The following is a 22,319-nucleotide window of genomic DNA, read 5'->3' as shown; positions in this document are numbered from 1 at the left end:
ATAAAGTATGGCATTCCACAAGTGTGGTATCATCACCAAGTAGGGACTGTTACCTATTCATCAGGACTGCATCTTCAGCACCTTTATGTTACATGGGTAATGATTACTATGGCCAGGCAGAAATAGCCTGGCCATAGAAGATCACAGTTTGTACAGTATGCGCCTGTGAAAGTGGTGACTGATTTGGCTATACTTGAACATGAAAAAAACCTACTTTAGCTATGTATTTGTCACTGTGACCAATCAAGCTGTTGAAGATCCAATCTTATTGAATAGGTAACAGCCCCTTCTTGGTGGTATTGCCACAGCTGTGGAATATTTTTCTCCTAGAGGTTAGACTCGTATCAGTGCTGGTCAGCTTTTGGCAATATTTTTGACAGGTCTCTTGATTAAGTCAGTTGAGCTTATCTATTAAAAGTAGAGTGTTGTGGTCAGAGTAATGACAAATAAAATAACTGCCACCAGGCCTCCCTAAAAATAGTGATTTGTTAGTAAATCTAACATTAATATATCTCCAGATTTTGGGTCCTGCTCCCAAATGGTGCTCATTCCTTGATAATTTGACAGAGGAGTTGGAAGAGAACCCAGAGACGACTGTGTATGATGACTATAAGTTTGTTACAAGAAAAGACCTTGAAAACCTAGGTAAGTTCTTAGTACAGAACTTTAAACAATGCAAATACTTTTTTGTCCTTTTACATCACTTCTATTTTCAGTTGTCCGCTTTCCAAAGATGTTTTCACATTTGCCATATGCAGCTCACTGTCTACTGATTCTCATTCTGATTTTGCCAGTCCAGACTTGCATCCTTGTTTACTTGCCTTTGTCCAATTTCAAGAAATATTTATATTGTTTATATATTAATTAGTTATTAGTAAACTTATATAATATAAATATATTACATTGTGTTATATAAATATTGTATTCCATAGTATAGCGTAAGTCATATAATAAGATATTATGTGATAATATGTAATATTATATAATAGTATAATACATGAATGGTCACAACTCAAGATATTATATGAATGTAAGAAATAAAAACTTAGCAAGGATCCTGTTGGATCCACTAGGGGTAGTGATGCCCCTGACAGATGGAAAAGTGGGGAATTGACTAGAGATCTCTAACAGAAAATTCTTAGCACTTCAGCAAGCTACAAATCCCAGGATTCTAGAGAATAAAGTCACAGCAGGTAAAGAGATATCAAAGTGCTATAGTGACATAGGCCTGTTACAGACTGCCAAAATAAAGCTGCTTTGGGTCTCTTTGGAGGTATGCTATTTAAATGATGCATGGGTCCTAAGAGTCCGGAGGTTGCGCCAAAGCCACACTCCATTCCTAAGCATAGGAGTGCAGCTTTGGTGCAGCTTCTGGATTCTTAGGATGCATGCATCATTTAAATAGCATACCTCCAAAGAGACCCAAAGCAGCTTTATTTTGGCAGTCTGTAACAGGCCATAGTGTTGATTGGCTCAACAGCAGCCTTAAGATTATGTACCTTCTACTTTACTGAAAGATTGTCTGATATATTAACATCCTTGTCTCTGTGTGTGTTTCTCCCCTGCCTCCAGGTCTGGCCCATCTTATAGGATCTCCACTCCTCCGAGCATATATGCATGGCTTTTTTCATGGACATACGACTGTACCATAAGGTAATCTGGGCTAAATAAAATGGGTGACATAGATGATGGTTTCTGAACGATTCATTTTTTATGTCAGATCCATTTTGTTTCCACAGGTTAAAATGATGGTGAATCCTTTTGCATATGAGGAGTACAGGAGGGAAAAAATTAGACAGAAGATAGAAGAAACAAGGGCACAAAGAGTGCAGCTAAAGGTAAAGGTTAAACTTTGGATGAAAGCATACATAAATCCTCCATTGCTGCTTCAGAAAGTAGAGTGAACTCACTCTACAAAACCTTATTATTCTTTGGTGCTTTGAAGCTGTTATGCTTTATGTTAGAGACTTTTTAGGCTTGTGTCGGCATTATGCTTAGACCTGAATCAGTATGAAGAGTGGAGAGGTGTGTTGTTCTCTAACACTGGCACCTATGCCTATTTCCATCCTTGCCATATTATATTGTCTGATGTGCCTTATATTTGTTAGAATGCAAGGAGAACTTCCCATGCAGTCAGGATCCTTGATAAAGCAGGATGATTTATTCAAACAAATCATATTCCACATTCAAATGAATCCAGGTATAAAGTCCCTTCAGACTTTGTCATGTAATGCAGCACTGTTGGTATAAGGGAAAATGAAACACTGGAGCCAACATGCATGACCCACTGTCTCCTTACAGAGGTTCAGATTTCCCCCCCGGAAAAATCAGAACAGGATATAGTCTTTCCCAGGGTCTTATGCTCTGCATCTTGGCAAAGCACACAATTAGAGCTAAATTAGAAGAAATAACCATAGGTGAAATTTGGATCTTCCTCATATAGATATTCCAGCCTGAAGCATAGAAGTCTTATTATGTTGATGTTGCAGGAATCATTGTAATATGGTTTTCCCCATGCCATTAGCATAGCATTTATCTGAGCTGAAACCCTTTTCATTAGAAAGCCTTGGCATGGGCACCACCTCTTGTCATTTCAGACTTCTTAAGTTAATATTGTAGGACAGGAAACAGATGCAGGTGAGGTTTAAACCTGGTTTTTAACTGATTGAATTTTTTTGTTTGAATCAACACAAAAAATTGTGCTGTAATCTGTGTGCGTCATTCCAAATTATATTCTACCAGGTTTTATGTGGGAAAATATGCAAGATACTGTGTGGGAAATCTCAGACAAAGAGGTCTGTTTTTCTTCTCATTCATTACAGAAACTGCCTAAGGTTAATAAAGAACTCGCCCTGAAGTTGATTGAGGAGGGAGAAGAAGAGTCACAAAATGCAAGAAAAAAGAAGCAAAAGGTAGGCTATCCTTCCCCCTTATTCTTGTATCAGAGAGTAGATGTGCCAGCTCAGCCAGTACGGTTGTTCAGGATGAATGTGTTTCAATTTATCTGCGAGTGAAGGGCTGTAGCTTCATGACAAAGCAAGTGCTTTGCAGATGTTCCACCTTCAGCTCTGGTCATCTCCACTTGAAACATCTCTGCTAGCAGCAGTAGGCTTTGGAGATTTAACTAGTTTTGGATCACTCGCAAATTCCACCAGCCATCATTGATACTGCCATGCTTTCTGGAAGTTTCAGAAAGTTGTAGTCCATAAATACAATATTTCCAAGTTCTGGAAGTAGCCTTGATAGTTCAGCTATAAAGGAGATTCATGTTCTCACTTGACATCTGTTAACCAAATATAACCTTTCCCTGGTGATTGGTCACAACTTACCATTTTATTAATGTATACTGCATTTCAGATAAGTTTGTTTGTATGTTATTCTAAGTTATTAAATATATTGCAGTTGAGATATAGTTTGATTTGATGTAGACAGGAAAATGAGGAGGGGAAGAGTGCATCCCAATATAAAGAAGTTATATTGGAATTAATAGTGATCAAGTCTAACTCAGACTGTTGAATGTGACATCTGGTAAAAGTTAGACAGCATGACTGTGATCTGTGGGGGATGACGCAGTTGCTTTATCACATGAGCTTTCTGTCTTCAATTCTTCTGGCATTTTAAACTTGGCCTTCCATTTCCACTGAGATAAATGTAAAACAAATTATGACAACAGCTTCTGACTCTTTCCCTAATGGGCCATCAAGCAGCTGGGGTTAGTAAGATTCTTGCCCGTTATTCTTTCTGCATATTTTTAGACCTGCCATTACAGCACAGAAGAATTTTCCTTTCTGGGCAGCTGTACAAACAAGTTGTTGGGCCAGACTGATCCCCAGGTGTTAGTACTTTTCCACCAGCAGAAGCAACAGTCGTCCCTTGCCTTTTTCCTAACTAAGAAAAAACTGAGCTTTTATTAAAAAGCTTGTTAAAATATTGTACTCTTAATTAAAATTGCGGTGGTGTTTAATGATGAATCTGATTCACTTGTGGAAGTGAGATGGTGCACAAGCTGTTAGAAGTTCCCATCACCTTTTAAGTAAAGATGACAATTAGATGCTGAACCTAGGACCTTCTATTGTGAATGATACACTGGTCTCCATTGCTTCACATATAACAATATGCAGTAGTTCACCCCTATCCGCAGGTTTGCTTTCCTCAGATTCAGTTCCCTCTGGTCAGCCATAGTCCAAAAATATTATGTAGTCGCTCCCTTATCGTGAGCCAAAAACATTACTGGTATAGGGTTGAATACTGTCTGTGATTTCACGAATCTCTCTGTGTGTGTGTGAGAATGTATCCCCCGTGGAGAAGGAGGGACTACTGTAATATACACTATAATACAGTACAATGTAGAGACAATATATATTGTGCCGTGTGTGTGTGTGAATCCTGTTGGATACACACACACACACACACACACAGAGAGTTATTATGTGCCTTCAAGTTGTTTCCAACTTATAGTGACTCTAAGGCAAATCTATCATGGGATTTTCTTGGCAAAAATTGTTCAGAGGAGGTTTGTCATTGCCTCCCCCCAAGTATATCTATTATTTTATTTTTAAAAGTTACATTTGACTGTTTTCCCAAAACACTACAGATTTTACTGTTTTGAATCTGATATATTCAAAAAAGATGTTCAGATATATAAGGTATGCAATGCATAAAAACATATGTAGAAATAAATATGCTGGAGCTGGGATTATCAACTATGTAAGGTAGTTCCATTTTCCATAAAGTATGTCATTTGCCATTCCATTTTAGTGGTTTATAGTCAAATGTTAGGGAAGTCTGGAAAAAGGTTTTTACATTCGTAGACATTAACTTCAAACATTTAGCCATCCAGAATATTTCCAGACCTTCCCAGGGTTTGGCTCTCGGATAATTGAAAAGAATTTAGGTTGAAGCTGTTGGTGAGTCATCCATGGTAAAAATTCATGTCCTTCTAGTATTTTTGAACTTCTGGATTGTTGTTTTATTTTTCTTCCTTTAAGAAGTGTGTCCAGTGTAGAATCAATAAACTGCATAAATATTCTGAACATATCATTAATTTATGCATTGGTACAAAAGTATATGACCGTGATGAGACCTCACACTGCGGTTTGAAGCAGTTTGTTTTTATGAAACGATAGTTTATTTTGAACCGAACAAGCTACTGTAAGCCTCAAATGCATGTGTTCTCTCCTACCCTTTTCCCTTCTAAAACAGCTGTGAGGATATTTAGCATTCCTTTTAGCCTTCAGTTAATCATAGTTTAGTATTGCTTTCAAACTCTAACCTGTGACTAAAATTAACTATTGTTTGTAATAAGCCAGCTTGAAGACAGTGGTTGAAATTGGCTTGTTTGAAACAAAATATAGTTAGGATCAATCACAGTTTGTCAAGTTCAGATTACATAGCAAACTAGAGTATATCTAAAATGAAAGTAATATTCCTACCTCCTGCTTGCAGCATTACTGGAAAAAGAGCTGGTAGGTCACCAGCTCAAGGCTCATTTTTTGTCCTCTTAAATTGTGGTTTAGCTTGATGGCCAAATTGTCTCACACTTATACCTAAGATGTCTTTTTGATATTTGCAAATAATATGAAACATTCCAAGTAAATGGGAGAAGGAATTATTTGTTTTTTTTAAAGTCTCTATTCCATGAAATGCCTTTTTGCTTAGCAAACTCCTACGAAGATTATATGCACTTAACAGATTTATTCAAAATGCTGTACATTTTTTTTATCAATTTCTCAATTATGTTGTTGTTTTGGTTTTTTTCCTAGAAAACGCCTAGCATTCTTAGTGATGATCGCTTCAAAGTCATGTTTGAGAACCCAGATTTCCAGGTGGATGAGAAGAGCGAAGAGTTCAGGCTGCTTAATCCACTTGTTTCTAAAATAAGTGAAAAACGAAAGAAGAAATTAAAGCTTTTAGAGCAAGAAGAAACCCTTAGAGAGGTAAATCTGTCTTTTTGTCTTCTCTTATCTCTTTAAAGGATTATATATGTATACAATGAGGGTGGGGAAAGTGCAGTGTGTGGGCTGCGTGTGCCTCCCAGCCTACCATTGTGACCCAAAAATTGGAAGGGGGATATTATTTCACCCAAAATGGCTCCTGTGCCCTCTTGGAGAAAATGACTCACTTCAGCTTAGAACAGTTGTGGAAAGACATGACAAAGTTGCCCCCATGCATCTTAGGGAACATGGGGACCCATTTGGGCCCAAAACCTTCTTTTTTTTGGGGGGGGGGGGGGTTCAAAAAAAGTGTTGGATGGATATTGTTCAGCTTTCAAAATCCTGTTGAGGACCAATGCAGTTGCCCACTTTCTCTCACCCCTTGTCTGCATACCCCTGGGAGCATGAACCATTCACTAATGGCTTGGCACAGGTGTTGAAATCATGTTAGCCAATAATATTGTTCTTGTGGAGTTAACTAACCATGTACTGTAGGTATGATGAGTGAAAATGCAGGATGGGGTGGTGATAAAATGGAAGAGATGCTACAATATAGAGAGTGAAACTGTAAACAAATACATATGTTGTTGAGACACTGCATCTTTGTCTTGGGGTACTGGGGCTGCCTTGGCAGAGTTGGCTCTGGATTTTCTCCACTTGTCATTGGCTCAGCCCATATAGTAAGACATGCTCTTGGCTCGATTTTCTTAATTCAAAGGTGGGGGAAGTGTGGCCTATGGGCCATATGTGAGTTCCAGTGCTGATTTTGTGACTCTCAGGCCCCTAAATTTTTGTTTTGTTTCTTTTTAACCTTCCCCCAAACATCTCTGGGAGGTGAAAAATTTTGAGGCCTCCCAGATTATTTTAAGTCCAGGAAATGCCTTCTTTTCAAACTGCAATTAACCCAAGAGTTGGACCTGAAGAAGCCATCTATGAAAGTGTCCTTAACATAGCAATAGAATCTGTGCTGTAACAGAGCTAAGATAGTACCAGAACATGGATTTGGTTGCATAAAGTCCTACATTGGTTCTCCCGCACCCTTTCAGGTTACAGAGCTGGAAAAAAGCATCAGCTGGAGACCTCAGGGAACTGTGGCCAGTTGGCATTAGCACTGATATGTGCATTGACAGGCCGGCCAGCCAACAATTTGAACCAGGACAAGACGTATATGTAAAAGGAGTCAAGCAGATAGTTGCAACTGGGTTCTAAGTACTCACACTGTGGGAACATTTAAAGTGGTTTTGTAACCCAGTAGTCAAAACTGTTAGTGTAACACATTTGAATGAGGCCAAGCTAAATCACATGGCAGGAATTTTGGGGTGGGAATGGAATCAGTGACAGTTGACAGGGAAAAAAAGCTTTCATAGCTGTTTGTTTGGGTGGTTGTTTTTCTTCCACTGTAGACTGTTAAATTGACTGGGTATATTTTGTCTCTTGTTTTTATGAAAGACTTTTGTCATGATTCAACCAATCTAGACTTGTAGGTAAAATAGCTGGGATAACCTTGCTGCTAATAATAATAAATTAATAATACTTTTCTATTGTGTGCCCTTGCCTTGTAGCCCTTTCCAGATAATATACTGTATCTGTGAAGTGTCACGTACTCCTAATTGGGTAAATGGTTTGTTTAAGGAACATTGACAAGTTTTTTTAAATAGAAAAAAAATAACTATTTTTGTCTACAGGAAGAAGAGGAAGAACCAGAAGGAAAACCAAGTGATGCCGAAAGTTCTGAGACTTCAGATGATGAAAAAGGCTGGGTTGAAGAGGTCAGGAAACAGCGCAGACTTCTACGCCAAGAGGAAAAAGTAAAACGGCAGGAAAGGTTCAAGGAGGATCAGCAAACAGTATTGGAACCCAGATTTTTTGAGATTAAGGCTGGGGAAGAATTTAGAAGTTTCAAGGACACTGCCAAAAAACAGAAGTTGATGAAGTAAGGCTATAGCATCTCTTTTTTCATTCACTAGACATGTACATCATTGTTCTCCTTGAATGTGATTGAGATGTTCGCATTTCTCCTGTGGTTTCCCTGGTTTCTTCTGAAGACCATTATTTTTACAGCCAGACATGCTGATGGAAAGGGAATCTCTTAATTCATCTCTTATTACAGGGATGGGTGACTCAGTGTGGCCCTCTGTATGATGATGGACTGCAACTCATCTTAGTCATAGCTAGCATGGTTAATGGTGAGGGATGATGGGAACTGTGGTCAAACAACATCTGGAAGGTCTGTCTTATCCTTCCAGATGTTAAACCTAAATACACTAAAAGCACCATAGCCTATCTGATTCTGGAAACCAGTTAGGGTCAGCACTGGTTAGTGCCTGGATGGGGGACCGCCAAGGAATACCAAGTGCTGTAGGCTATATTTCAAAGAAAGCCAATGGCAAACCACTGCTGAGTATCTGTTGCGTAAGGAAATCCTATGACATTCACGAGGTTGCCATAAGTTGACAGATGAATTCAAAGCATGTATATGCACATCCAAAGGTTGGTTAGATTATCTGTTCATCAAAAATTTCCCCACACCATTAGTTTTAGCCACATTAAAAAAAAGAAAAAAGACATAGCTTCAAAATTGCTTACACTGCCTCTATCCTCAAAATAAAACTGATATCATGGTGTGTGTGTGTAAGGCTGGCATACTTTGAGGCTGCCTGTTTTCATCATGTTTTAATCTAGCTTTTTTTTGGACATACATAATAGCTCATAGTGAATCATACCATCAGGAAGACCTTGATAAATATTGGCCGGCGGCAAAAAGGAGCACTTCTGCTGCCAGAACTGGTTCTCTCAGCAGAATCAAAAAGAGAGAATGCTCTTCTTCCCCCCTGCAGCCCCCCCCCCCCCCCAAATCCTATATCGTAGAGCTGGCAAACCTTCTGGAGTCAGTTTTTAGGTGATGCAGAGGCCTGCAGGTGTGAGAGGAGGAATGTATCTTTGATTTGTAATGCTAGAGTGTCATTACTAGTGAATGCTCAGGTGAGCTGTGTGATTTAAAATGCGTGTAAAATGAGTCTTGAATTTGTCATGATTAACAAGCCTGATTGGTTTCAGTGGGTGTATTTTAAATATGCCTAAATTCAGATCCTGTTCAGATCTCTCAATTTAGATGAGCTTTTGTTCTGTTTCAGAAAAGTGCTGCCTTTTGCCTGTTAACTAAATAATTACCCCAAAAGCTAGAATGAAGATACAGTATCATCCTTTTATCTGCAAGGGATATGTTTCCAGACTTACTGCGAATAGTGAAAATCACTGACAATAGTGAACCCTATACTTCCGGCAGAGGTTGACCACAGAGTTGTGCTAGAGGACCTCTAGGCACAGGTCAGCAAAACCATGTTACTAGTCCCGCAAATGAAAGCCGGTCAACAACAACAACAACACAGTTGATGTGCTGTAATATCTGTGAAACCCCACACATAGAAAGAAGGAGGGCTTTTGGTTAATTATAGGCTGCTTTTTTCAATGTGCCCAAATAATTCATTTCTTCAACCCCACACAAAAAGCTGTAAGGAATAAGTTGATCTTTCAGTCATGATGCACATGGGCATCATGGATAGAGAGGTGTTTAAAAATGCATCAGTAATTTGAACCTAATTAAAAGACAGCTGCAGAAATGTTCATAATTGTACTTATTTGGCCATGTAAACCCACTGAGTGACCTTGGGCAAGTCACATTCTCTCTGCCTCAGAAGGTAACAGTGGCAAACCATATCTGAAGCAATTTGCCAAGAAAACCCCATAATAGGGTTGCCATAAGTCAGAAATGACTTGAAGGCACACCGCAACAACAAACATGTCTTTCTGCCAGGTTTATAAGTATCACATTGATAGTGGTGCCAAAGGCCACCAAAATATATCCCTTAGTTGCCTGGAGTGAATAAAGCCTTAATTAGCCTTGTGCTATTCTCCTTATAAAGAGAACAGGAATGTTGGCAGCTTTCTTCTGCATTGTCAAACCATTGGTCCATCTATCTCAGTACCGTCTGCACTGATGGGTAGCATCTCTAAGGAGTGGGCAAACACACAGGCCCCAAAACCATTTTTCTCCCATCCACTGAACCTGGCTTCATGACAATTACAGTGCCAGAATTCATCAGCAACCCAAGGAAGCATTTTGCTTAATATAAATGCATTGCCTTCAACATTTGGTAAAAACAAACAAACCCAAAACCATGCTTTACCATAGAGTTTACAGAGGTAGGGCAGCAGTGGGTGATGCAACACATTGTGGATCAAGGGTAGGCAAAATTCAGCCTATTGACTACATATGGTTCCAGAGCCCCCAGGAGTCAAAAATAAATGTTTTCCAAAAACAATTGCCCCAAAAATGGCTTCTAGGGGTGCGGAAAATAATTCCACCACATTTTGGGACTTCTGGGCCATTTTAGGCCCAGGAGAAACTATTTTTGAAACAGGAAATAACTTCTACTCACTTTCTGATGTTAAAAAAATATCCCTTAGAAGACATTTGGGGACAAAAAACAAATACAAAAAACCTTATGTGTGATGGGTGGGTAGGAGGTGCAGCAAAGGTGTACAGCAGTGTCTAATGTGACCTCTCCCCCCCCCCCCCAAGCTTTCTACAGTTGCCCACTCATGCTCTAGATTTTGAGAGAGGTGTCTTTCTGAATCCTTGGAGATGAAGATTTGAACTGGGACCTTCTGGTTACAAAGGTCTACTTTACCACAGAGCTATAATCCTTTACCAAATTAACTCCCATGATAGTTCCTCCATTCAGTTGTTATTGTTGTTGTTAATGTATATTTATATAGCACCATAAATTTGCGTGGCACTTTACAAACATCATCGAAACAGCATATAACCTGCCAATAGCATACAACCTAAAAGTCATAAAATTTAAACTATGCAAAATTAAGCAAGTTATGCAGTTTAAATACAAAATGTAAAAACAACTAATACATATAATCAAATATAAAATTATAAAACAATATTAAAATACAATTCCAAATGTTTTAGAGAACAAGAAAGTCTTTAATTTGGATTTTAAACTAGCAAGAGAGAGTCTGCAGATGTTCAGGGAGGCAGTTCCAAGAATATGGTGCTGCAAGTGAAAAAGGAGGAAACTGAACCAAGGAAGAAGAAACCCTTGGATAGGTTAGGTAAGAAGCCCCGAGCTCCCGGACTGCAAATCTCAAACAGAAAGGTGAGATGAAATAAGGACTGACAGATAAGGGGGAGCTAGGTTGTGTAAAGCTTTAAACGTTAAGAGAAGAAGCTTGTACCGAATCCTAAAAGGAATGGGTAGCCAGTGAAGAGATGCCAGAAGTGGAGTGACATGATCAAAGCGAAGAGCTAAAAAGATAATCTTAACAGCAGAATGTTGAATGGAGATCAGAGGACTAAGGTGGGAAAATAGGAGCCCTGTCAAAAGAAGGTTGCAGTAGTCAAGGTGGGAGATAACTAGGGCATGAACTAAGGTCTTAGCAGAAGAAGCTGGTAGAAAAGGTCTAATTTTAGCAAAATTATAAAGAAAAAATTGTCATGACCTAGCTACAACCTGAATCTGAGGAGTGAAGGGCAAAGAAGAATAAAAAATAAAGCCAAGGCTACGTGCTTCCTTCACAGGATGAATGAGAACATTACTGACCATGATAAAAAATGAGTATTGTAAAGTAGGTTTTGGAGGAAAGATGAGTACTTCTGTCTTAGCCATGTTAAGTTTTAGACGTCGATGAAGCTTCCACGATAAGATAGAGAGACTTGATGTAACACGTTCAATATCTGAAGAAAATTCTGGAGTAGAAAAATATAACTATGTTGAAAACCATACAAACTGATAAGATTACCAAAAGATAAGGTGTGTAAAAAAAATTAACAATGAGTCCAAAACGGAGCCCTGTGGAATCTCAACTAACAGAGCAAAAGGATAAGATACCTGACCTCCGGCTACAACAGCAAATGACTGATTTGAAACTTACGATCTGAACCAACTAAGGACTAAATCAGTAAATCCTAGGTTCTGAAGCAAATCTAACAAAAGGCCATGATTGACTGTGTTAAAAGCTGCAGAAAGATCAAGGAGAATGAGAGCTGACTTGGCCTGGAGCAAATATCTGTAATTTTTGTGAGAGCCATCTCCGTAGAGTGCAGAGGGTGAAATCCATATTGAAAAGGATCCATGATGGGATTATTAGAGAGAAACTCAAGACAGCATATGTAAACAGCACGTTCCAAGACTTTCAAAAAGAAAGGCAACAGTGAGACAGGATGATAGAGAGAGAAGATGGATCAAGTGAGGACTTCTTGAGAATTGGAGACAGTAGCATGTTCAAACCCAGAAGGATAGTTTCTCTGTTCAGTTAAGATAGTTCCTCCAAATCTGTGATTCTGGGATCCCAAGGAATTTGTCTGGAGAAGGGCACATTTTCCCACCAGAATGTATGTGGGAGCTGAAAAGCCTCTTGCACATGTGTATCAGTGCTGTGGATAATACTTTGAGTCCTGGGCTGGACCATATGTATCATACTGAAACAGAATTCAAAGCAATTGGATGCATGACAAAGCAAAGTCGTTTTTAAAATACCAGTTTGATTTTAAGAGAGACAGTCAAGCTTGTTAGTTCTCCCCCAGTAAAATAACAGTATTTTATTTTAGCTGAATCATGTAATTTGGTAATAAAGTTCTGCTCCTGATGTATTTTCTACTGAATATGTGCAAAAAGATATCCATCTGGTAAATTTGTGCAGAATTACTGATTTGTTTGGGTTTGGATAATGCGTGTAGAGAGAAACTTACTCAATCTTCCAGAAGGGTTACCCATGTTTCCCTGTCATTACCAAACAACAGAGAGAGTCTTGTAGCATATTAAAGCTGGAAACATACATTATAGTATATGGGGGGAAATGGACACCGATTTCCAAATTTTACACCACAATATATTTGTTAGTATTTAAGATGCCACAAGCTTCTTTGTGGTTTTTATCTTGAATCTTTCTTAACAATCTTAATGTCTCCCCAATCCACTTAGCGGCTAGACATTTTGGTTTTTATGGTGACGTTTGTGAAGAGATTTATGACTTTTAAAAATATAAAACAGGGTGTTCCTTTTTCGTATTTCTGACTCAGTGCTGCTTGAAGCTTTTTTAAAAGCTCTGATGTCTTCAGCTTTAGGTCCTCAAAATTTGTCTCCTTTCAAGTATTACACATTAGAAAAGTTGATATCTGTGTGTGCCCCCTTCCTTCTCTTTTCCCATATTGGAGTTTTAAACATTAATGATGCCATTGGCCTGGGGTTCATCTGCTGGGGGTGCTTTGATTGTGATTTCCGGCATGGCAGAATGGGGTTGGACTAGGTGGCCCTTGTGGTCTCTTCCAACTACGATTCTATGAAGTGCAGAGGTGGCTATTTTGTCAGCAATTACACACATGTAACATGCTGTTGAGAACCAGTATGGTATAATGGTTTGGGTGTTGGGCTGTGATTCTAGAAACCAGGGCTTGAATCCCTGCTCAGCTATGGAAACCCACTGGGTGACCTTGAGCAAGTCACACTCTCTCTGCCTCAGGGGTAAGCAAAGGCTCTGAAAAAATCTTGCCAAGAAAAACCTGTAGTAGGTTCACCTTAGGTCAGGACTGACCTGAAGACACACAACAATACTCTGTTCTGCTGCAAGTAGATAAAAAGAGAACTTAAGGAACAAACCATTCTTCCGTCAATGGAAACAAGCCCAATCAAATGTTGTTTTAGATCCTGGTTGGGAAATTCCTGACCATTGGTCATGCTAGCTAGGAGTGGTGGGTTTTGCAGTTTGACAGCACCGAGAAAGCTACCAGTTGCCCACATGTTTGAGAAGATTATTTGTCTGTGAGGCAATACTCAAAACTGCTGGACCTGGACATTCAGTATCCATGGCTTGGCTTCTTGACTCCTATAATTTGTTTGTGAGTCCCCTGTTAAAAAGTACAAAAGTGTTCAAAAGCGGTTTCATGCCAAAACTTCCTTTGCCTAAGGTGCAAATGTTAGTATTTCTGCAGTGTTGGAAAATAAGCTAAGCTCAACTGGTTTCTTTGGACAGATTTGTTATTGTGTAAATTTTCTTTGCTTTGTCCAGATGAAAATTGTTTCGATAAAGATAATCATTTTTTGTTACTCAGAAATTATTAGAAATGAACACAGAGTTACCATCACTGGTTTGAGAGGTTGGGAGAAGTCTACAGGGCAGTCTCTGCATAGAACCATTTTCTTAAACACCTTTCCATTGTTTGGAAATCGATCTTGTGTGTGTGGAAAAGAGAGAGAAATACAAAATGTTTTGTATATGTCAGTGCAATATTTGGAAAGATGACAATTTCATTGAAAGTTTCACAAAAGGAACTATTCAGAACAGTAGCCGACAGGTTGTTTTGTGTTACTTCATATAATGTTTATTGAATTTCTCTCTGTGTGTATGTACATTCTGACCAGGAAAGTACAGTTGTCCCTCCATATTTTCTAGGGTTAGGGGAACAAGACCCCCGTGAATATGGAAAAACTGCAAATAACACAAACACTGTTTTTACCTGAGAGGACACCTCTCTAGGAATCTCCAGGTCCTCCAGTGCAACTCTGTGGTCAATGTCCAACATACACTGACCATAGAATGGCACTGGAGTAGCTACAAATGGTCTTTCAGTGCAACCTTTAGTTAAAGTTGACCACAGAGTTGCACTGGAGGACCTAGACAGTCCTAGAGAGAACATATTAAGGAAATCCATGAGTAATCAAATCTGCAAATATCAAAGGCGCAAATATGGAGGGATGACTGTAGAAGAAATTGACTCTCCCCCTTTATGTTTTATACAGAAAAACACTTGGAGATCGCTTGCAGCTTGAAGAGAGAGTTGGTGCGCTTAGCGTACATGATACCACTGTAGGAAGCAAACAAGTTACATTTAAATTAAAAAAGGTAAGCCTAGAACCTTAGAAAAACAAACTTAATGGTAGTAACAATGCAGCAAAGCCACTAAATGACCCTTCTAGTGGCATTGTTTTCTCTTCTTTGTGGTTGCTTCAGTTTATTTCAAGGGTTTTGTTCTGCAAATTTTATTTCACATGGCAAAGTTATGCATTTCTTCTGGCTTTACATAATTTTTATTCAATTGCTTTCGTGGGTTTAGGCAATAAGCTGAACAAAGCACAGATTATCTTCTCTGGGCAACTATGAAGTCTGCTTGTTCATTCAACTATCATCTGGAGTTTTACCACATATTATTTTAGATCTAACAGTTTGGAAATGCCACTCTTTTCTAGCACAGATTCCAGAATTCCTCAACTTGTCAGTTTTGGGCGTCAGTTTTCAAGCCTCTTATTGATCCAGCAAAACTGTACAGGCAGAAAAAGCAACTTGGTATGCCTACATGTATTTCTTAGTCTGCATCCAGCATTGTTCTGGAGGAGGCTCCTAGCCTTAAAAGAGTGGCTTTTAGGGGTTGTGCTGAGAACTTCCAGAAGGGGGACAATATAGGCAATTGTTTCTCCACCTGCAACTCTTAGACCACAGGCTAAAACAGGAAACTCTGGCTCTCCAGATGTCCATGCTCCAAACACCCATACATCCTTACCACTGGCTATTCTGGCTAGGGCTGGTGGAAATTATAGGCCAAAAGCAGGACACAGTTGTCCACCCTTGGTCTGTAGTCTTATTCTCTTTCCAAGCCTGACTTCATAGCCATGAGAATTAGAAGCTATTTTTAGTGTTGTTCTTTCTGCAAAAGCATGTTTAAGATTCTCAAGAAATTGAATTTAGCAGCCAGTATGACAAAACACCAAACTATGTCCTCTGGTTTTCTGATGTCTACAGCATAGATCTTTTCTATATTTTCAAATGAGTTGGGATTGCAAGACCCTTCTTAGATTTTCATTGGAAGGACATTAGTTGCAGGGAAGTAAGAAGAGTCATCTTCCTTGATAAAGGAGAAGCTACTTTACTTCAGCCTACTCACAGAATGAATAAATGTATAGATAAACATTTCCACCCCATAGATCACATTCCTTCCCCAACCTTTTGCTTCTAAGGCATCAAATTGGCCGCTGTGTTGTGGTTTCGGCCTGGCTGTATTGTGTGCCTTGTATTCAGTGTTTTTTATTAGTGAGAAGCACTTGAGGGGGAGGTTTTGTGTTATGTACAGCACACAAAAACTTCTACTGTTCAGTGTTTCATTTTGGAGATCTGTGTGGGCACATGTCCAACCTGATCTTGTCATTCAGTATGTGAACATGCAGATTTTGTTGGATTGCTTCTCCCAGCAGTCCTAGCCAGTAGGTGGGAGTTGTAGTCCTTCAGCATCCAGAAGGGGACATGTTCTCCTGCCCTGGTGTGATTGGAGGTCAAGTGTTGTGCATCAGAAATGGTGAAATATTTTTCTCACTCAAGTAATAAGGACATCAATAAAGCACACAGCCAGATGTGAGCATTTTTATTATTTAGTTTATCCTGTTCAGATGAGAATTCTGTATACTTTCTCTGAGGCAAGTACTGTCACCTGTAAGGTGTCTTATTAGAAGGAAATTGAGAGTCAGAAGAAATGTGTAGAGGTATTTAAAGAATGTGGACCTTTCATTGCTACCCTGTCCATGTCCAGAAGCAAGCTTCCCTGTGTGTGAAAAGGGATTATTTCCATTTAAGTGGGAAGTGGAATTACAGTTTGTATGTACTTGGAATTGTTTCTCTAGGAGGAGAAACCTAACAGCTTATTAGTAAACCTTTGTGCTCCAGATTTGGTGTTTGTTTTTTTTTTAAAAGAACTCTCTGATTATTTGTATATGTCTCTGTGTTACTGCTGTAAAGTTGCATTTTCTTCATTTCCATGACGGTGCTAGTTTGGTTTGGAAGTGCATCTCTCATTTGGGTATTTTCTGCAACTTTTTCAGACAGAGCAACAGCGAAAACAGCAAGAAGCAGAGAAGCATCATCACCAAGAGAGGAGAAAACTTAGGCGTTCGGCAGGCCACCTGAAGAGTAAACGAGGAAGAGGACGGCCTTTCTAATGACTGGGGGGACTTTTCAAAAGGGGAACTTAAGAGATGTGCTTCCTTTTATCTAAATTATGGACATAAATCATGAGCACCTCAAGTCCTTTTTTTACAGAGAACTGTCTACAGCCTCATTGTCTTCTAGAGAGAAAAAAAACTCATGACAATCTCATGTTTGGAGCAGAGATATTTATGTTTCTAATGGAGCTGTAGCTGGTTATTGTATAACCTTATGTGGGATTCACATGCAAATATTGTTATGTGAACAGGACTCCATCATTTTATAATTAAATTTTAATAACAATACACAGGTTCGAAAGACTCCGGCTTTCACGAACTGGAAAAAGCTTGACCTTCCAACTCTTAAAATAAAAGTGTTAAAGTACTTTTGTCCTGCTGTATCAGAGAACCAAATGGTGAGTGTATTGGCACTTAGGTTTTGACCCAAGAATATCTCACAGAAGTTCTGTCCATAACCTGAAAGGGAGGCTACACTTAAACAAATGTACGTGTCTTTGGATTCAGCAAACATGTCTGGCTTTATTGGAAAAGAAAACAGAAACCATGGAGATAATTTTTAAAAGGTGAACCGAAAACAATCCATCTTCTAGGGTGATTGTATGTGTTGTGTGTCTTCATTTGCCACTGCCTTCCTCTTAGGTGGAGAGAGTGTGACTTGTCCAAGAGCTGAGCATGGATTCAAACCTTACCCTCCTAAAGCCCTAGTCCAACATGCAAACCACTACACCACACTGGGTCTCCATTCGAGGTGATTATCCATTTCCTTTATAATGCTTTCCCTGCCTTGGCCCCACATCTTTGCATAGCCACCAGTTGCTATATGTTGTGGAGCAGGTTGGGCAGAATACAGTCCTGGGACATAATGTTGACTTCCAAGGTTGTTTTTTGCTCTCATCCCTCGTGGCATCTCTCGATCACCCTTTTCTTGCCAAATAAATCAGGGAAGGTGAACTACCTCTTCTAGAAGCTTCCAGGAGTTAAAAATCACTTTTTAAATAGGATTTTATTTCCCTTTTTATATGAGACTATCAGTGTTTGGAGATCTTCTGGTACAACACCATCCTCTCTGCCCCACCATCCTTATAGGACAGGGCCTTCTTGGTGGCTACTCACAGGCTTGGGAATTCTTCCTCTCCATGCATAAGCCTATTTATTTTGGCAAGGATTTGAGGTCTGATTGCTCAGAATATGCTATGCTATTTAATTGTTGTTTTCTTTTTAACTCCTTTTAATTCTGTTGCTAATTTAATGATCTTTTTTAACTTTTGCATGGTAAGCATTTTAAAGCTGAACCTGTTTTAATTTGGATGGGGGGAAAGGCAGGACATAACAACAAAAATAACTAATATTTCCACACACAGAAGTGGGTTCTAGCAACTTTCAGTTTTGATGGCCTCCCTGCAATTTTTGACATTTGTGGGTTCCAAGGCACAAAATATTCCTACATCTCTCTCAGTAGCTCACTGCTATTCTGTTACCTACTTTTCCTTCATGGTCTGGACAAAGTTTACTTTGCAGCTGGTTCCTTCTTTCCTTTGAGCGATCTTCTTTTATAATTCTGATGCTTTCAGTCTTTAGCTGAACAAAAAGAAGGGACTTTGAAGTTGCAGTAGGATTTTTTTTTAAAAATCAGTTTCTGAAAAGTAGGGTACTAGGCTAATCCTTACTATCACTCACTAGGGCAATGTGTACAGTATACCGTTGTGCTGAGAGATATTGTTGCTGTGAGATTACACTATTTGTGGCTTCATGTTTGACAATTTCATGACTGGAGGAAGGGGGGGGCTCCACAACTCTGACCCAATTCTTGCTGTTGATCTTCTTTGGCTTCCATATGAAAAGAAGACAGCGCTCATCTTAATCCTGTAGTCACTTAATTGAAGATGAGGGGAGGATCATGGGAAATTCTACATCCTCTGAGAATCCAAATACTGCTACTAAGAATGAATCAATCAGGTTTGTGGAAATGTAGTTCATGTGTCAGCATGGTTGCGGTTCTAATCCCAATATAAGGCTAGTCTATATGTAAGTGTGTTATGTGAATTGCTGCAGATTTTCACACATTTGCATCGGTGCTTGTTTGCACTTTCCTTTGCAAATTCACATCTGTTCACCCTCCCACTGCAGAGCCATGTGAATCCATGTGAAACGGACTTTGTGGAAGCACGGATTGCCCCAGAGTTTATTTGGATGTTGTGGTGTAGCGGTTTGGCGTGTCAGACTATGACTCTGGAGATCAGGGTTCTGTTCTCCACTCAGCCATAGAAACCCAGTGGGTGACCTTAGGTAAGTCACACACTCTCAGCCCCAGAAACCCCATGATTAGGGTCACCATAAATAAAAAATGACAACAACAGGAATGTTGCCACAGAACACTGCAAAGTGGCCATGAAATCCTTCATTTACAATAATATTTTAGAACATTTTGTTCTCCTCGGAGAGATTAGGATGCTTCCAGATGGGTACAAATCTTTCCTATTCTTTTTATACCTGAATATTCAGGGGTTTGCGTACTAACATGCCGCCTTGAATCCCATTTTGGAAGAAATGCAGGGTATAAAATGAATAAATAAAATTCCCTTTTCCCTTTGATCTTTTTCAAATCTGTGTTCTGGAAACTATTGCTATGCTTATTTGGCAGCTACTGAGACAGTAGAAACACCTAGCAGGCACAGATATATTTCATTTGGAAAGTACTGGTTTAATTTAAATTGATCTGGGAAGTGGGAATGAAAAATCTTTATTAATACTGGGAACCCTTTAGGAATAGTTCAGAATGAGGAAAATGGACAGTTCCAAAATAATCCCCAAAATAAAATCGGTTAGTACAGAAACAAAACCTTCATCTTCCAGGGGCTTTTTACTGTCTGGAGGCTGATATATCAATGTTAACTACATCTTGTAGTATGTAGACATTTTTAAGCATTTCATGTAATAAGTGTGTAATGAAATTTCATGTAATATTCAGCTGTCCTTTCTGCTGAATAAATTCCTGTGGAAATCTCCAAATGATTTTCTAAATTCATATGGAAATCTGCCTTACGATGTCTTGCATGTCTTAAAAGCGGAGAGCGTTATGAAAGAGTGCTCTTAAATGGACACACGGGTGGATTTTTGCTGATGAAGCAATTTGTACTTTCCTTCTGTCTGAGTCGTTTGGGCTCGTTCACTGATACCTTTATGAAAATTATGTATTATTTATTAGAGACAGAGAGTACCCGGGTGCTCCCATAAGGCATCCTTGTGCCCTGAGGTGTGAGATTGCAAACTAAAAAGCTGGAACACAAACCACGTCACTTCAGAAAGGCTGCACACCCTTTTGTTAGGAAAATTGTAGCTGTAAATGTAAATTCTGTTGGTAACATTAAAATGGGGCTCCCTGTTGCTATGATTCCTGAAGTGGTTGTCATTCATAGTATGTATCAACATGCTTTCTGTTGACTTTCAATAAGTTATTGAACCTCCAGGCTGGTGTTGCCATGCAGCAGAGTGAAACCACTTATGTACTTCAGGTGGCACAATGAAGCCACCTGAATGGTGCAGTTTTGGCCTCAGGGATAGGGAGGGTCGCATTCAGATTCAAGGGATAGGATTACCAGACTGTATCCAGGATGGGGACTCCTGTAACTTTCTTAAATTACAGGACTGGAGCTAGACAAGATACCATAAAGCTCCTTCAAACATGTCCCTCACCATCCAAACCCCAATTTTCAGCTACAGGCATTCCTCCTCAGTAGAAGAGAGGATACAGAGGACCATCCAGCTCTGTGCTTCTCATAGGTTCCTCTGCTATTTGCACCCCCCTCCCCATGCCACGTGTACTTAGTGGTGTCACTAGAGTTGGCATCATCATAGTGTCACCTCCTGCATTGACCGCTTCCCGTACCACACCATACAGAATCCTTAGCAATGGTTTTTGTACTAATGTCACTCGCAATTTATAGTTCCTGTATGTCGCTGAATGTCAAGGTAATAGTTGTGACATAAACAACTAGCAAAATTAAAATTATGCCTTTAACTTATAATACAGCCCAAATGTATTGACATGTACCTAGTTGCATGTGGTTAAAGTGAACATTTGGTAAGGTGAGATGTTTCTAAAGAAAATTTAAAAATAATAAAAAATATATATATTTGTAAAAAAAAACCCTGAGGACCCTTCTCACTGAGCCTTGCCCCACCTGCACCATCTCTTCCACTGGGCTCAGGGTTTTAAAGGGATGCAAGTTAACACCACGGCTTGCTTCTTCCAAAAAGGTAGATGCTTGGGAGCAGTGGTATCACCCCCATCTAATAATGTCACCTGGTGTAGTCTGCACTCCCCACACATCCCTAATGATGCTCCCACTTGCACTGCTTGCTCTCCCATCTCACCCACTCCCTCCTTCCCCTTTCATGTTCATAGTGTACCACTCTCTTCTTGAACATTGTGGCTCACAATGTTTGCAACGCTCACTTTCCTATCTCTCATACTCCCTCCGTCACCTCACCCCCTTGCAGGGTCTTCCTACCTTGTGTCTTGCCTTCTGTTTCTCACACTGCTTACTCCTGCTTCCCAGGTGAAATTGTTTCTTACAGAACAATTTGACGGGAGAGTGCCTTCATATTTTCCCGATTACAAGGGTTGGAGACTTATTTTTAAATAAAAATTAAAATTAAAAAAAGCTTATAATCTGGACCAGAAGGTGATCCAAATTTGCGTGTTCTGCCTAGAATTCAGATAAATCAAGCCAAACCAGGAGTATGGTAACCCTAGCTACCTCTTCATCGTGAAAGAAAAGCTACCCACTAATTTTGTTGTTGTTGCTGTGTGCCTTCAAGTCATTTCTGACTTATGGTGACCCTAAGGCAACCATATCATGGGGTTTTTCAAGTTAAAAATGCAGAGCCTCCTAGAACAGGTCTGCTGCCACCTATTTTGTCCTACTGCTGGGTTGGAGTGAGCAACGGCAGTAGGTGCATCAACCAATTTTCACCTCTGTATTGACTGAATGGTGCCCAGATTGGCCCAGAACTAGGACTGGAAGTGACTTCCAGGTGTGATTTCCAAGTTTTCCTTAGTAGTCTGGAGGTTTGTGGTGCTTTAAAATTAATTGCTGCTCTTCATGCTTCCTGGAGTAGTGGTTGACATACACACACATCCAAAATGGTGGTTGCAGGTGCTTTGGAGAAGGTCCAAATAAACCAGGGCTGCCACAAAAAAATAAAAAGTGCCCACTTACATTTGCAATTTGAATATGGTTTGCACCAATGGAAGTAAACTGAGATTAAAGGGAGAAAGACAGAGAATCTGGGACATTCTAAAAACAACTGAAAAGTGGGATGACAGTGAATTAATCGGGACTGTCTGTGGCAAATCAGGACAATTGCAGGATATGCAGGTCTA

General features: G+C 39.5%; 1 protein-coding gene across 1 annotated transcript in view; it reads left to right on the top strand.

Annotated features, from left to right (window-relative positions):
- Positions 1-17,218, top strand: part of NOL10 (nucleolar protein 10) — a 52,488-nt gene extending 35,270 nt beyond the window's left edge. The window contains 9 exon segments of the mRNA XM_042480133.1: positions 519-645; positions 1,573-1,622; positions 1,624-1,653; positions 1,740-1,838; positions 2,823-2,912; positions 5,763-5,936; positions 7,619-7,866; positions 14,744-14,846; positions 16,811-17,218. Of these exon segments, the coding sequence (XP_042336067.1) occupies positions 519-645; positions 1,573-1,622; positions 1,624-1,653; positions 1,740-1,838; positions 2,823-2,912; positions 5,763-5,936; positions 7,619-7,866; positions 14,744-14,846; positions 16,811-16,927 (1,038 nt within the window). The 3' untranslated portion in view covers positions 16,928-17,218.
- The last annotated feature ends 5,101 nt before the right edge of the window (positions 17,219-22,319 follow it).

The sequence above is a fragment of the Sceloporus undulatus genome, chromosome 1 (assembly GCF_019175285.1).
Source record: "Sceloporus undulatus isolate JIND9_A2432 ecotype Alabama chromosome 1, SceUnd_v1.1, whole genome shotgun sequence".
NCBI lineage: Eukaryota > Metazoa > Chordata > Lepidosauria > Squamata > Phrynosomatidae > Sceloporus > Sceloporus undulatus.
This window is presented reverse-complemented; position numbering and strand designations above follow the sequence as displayed.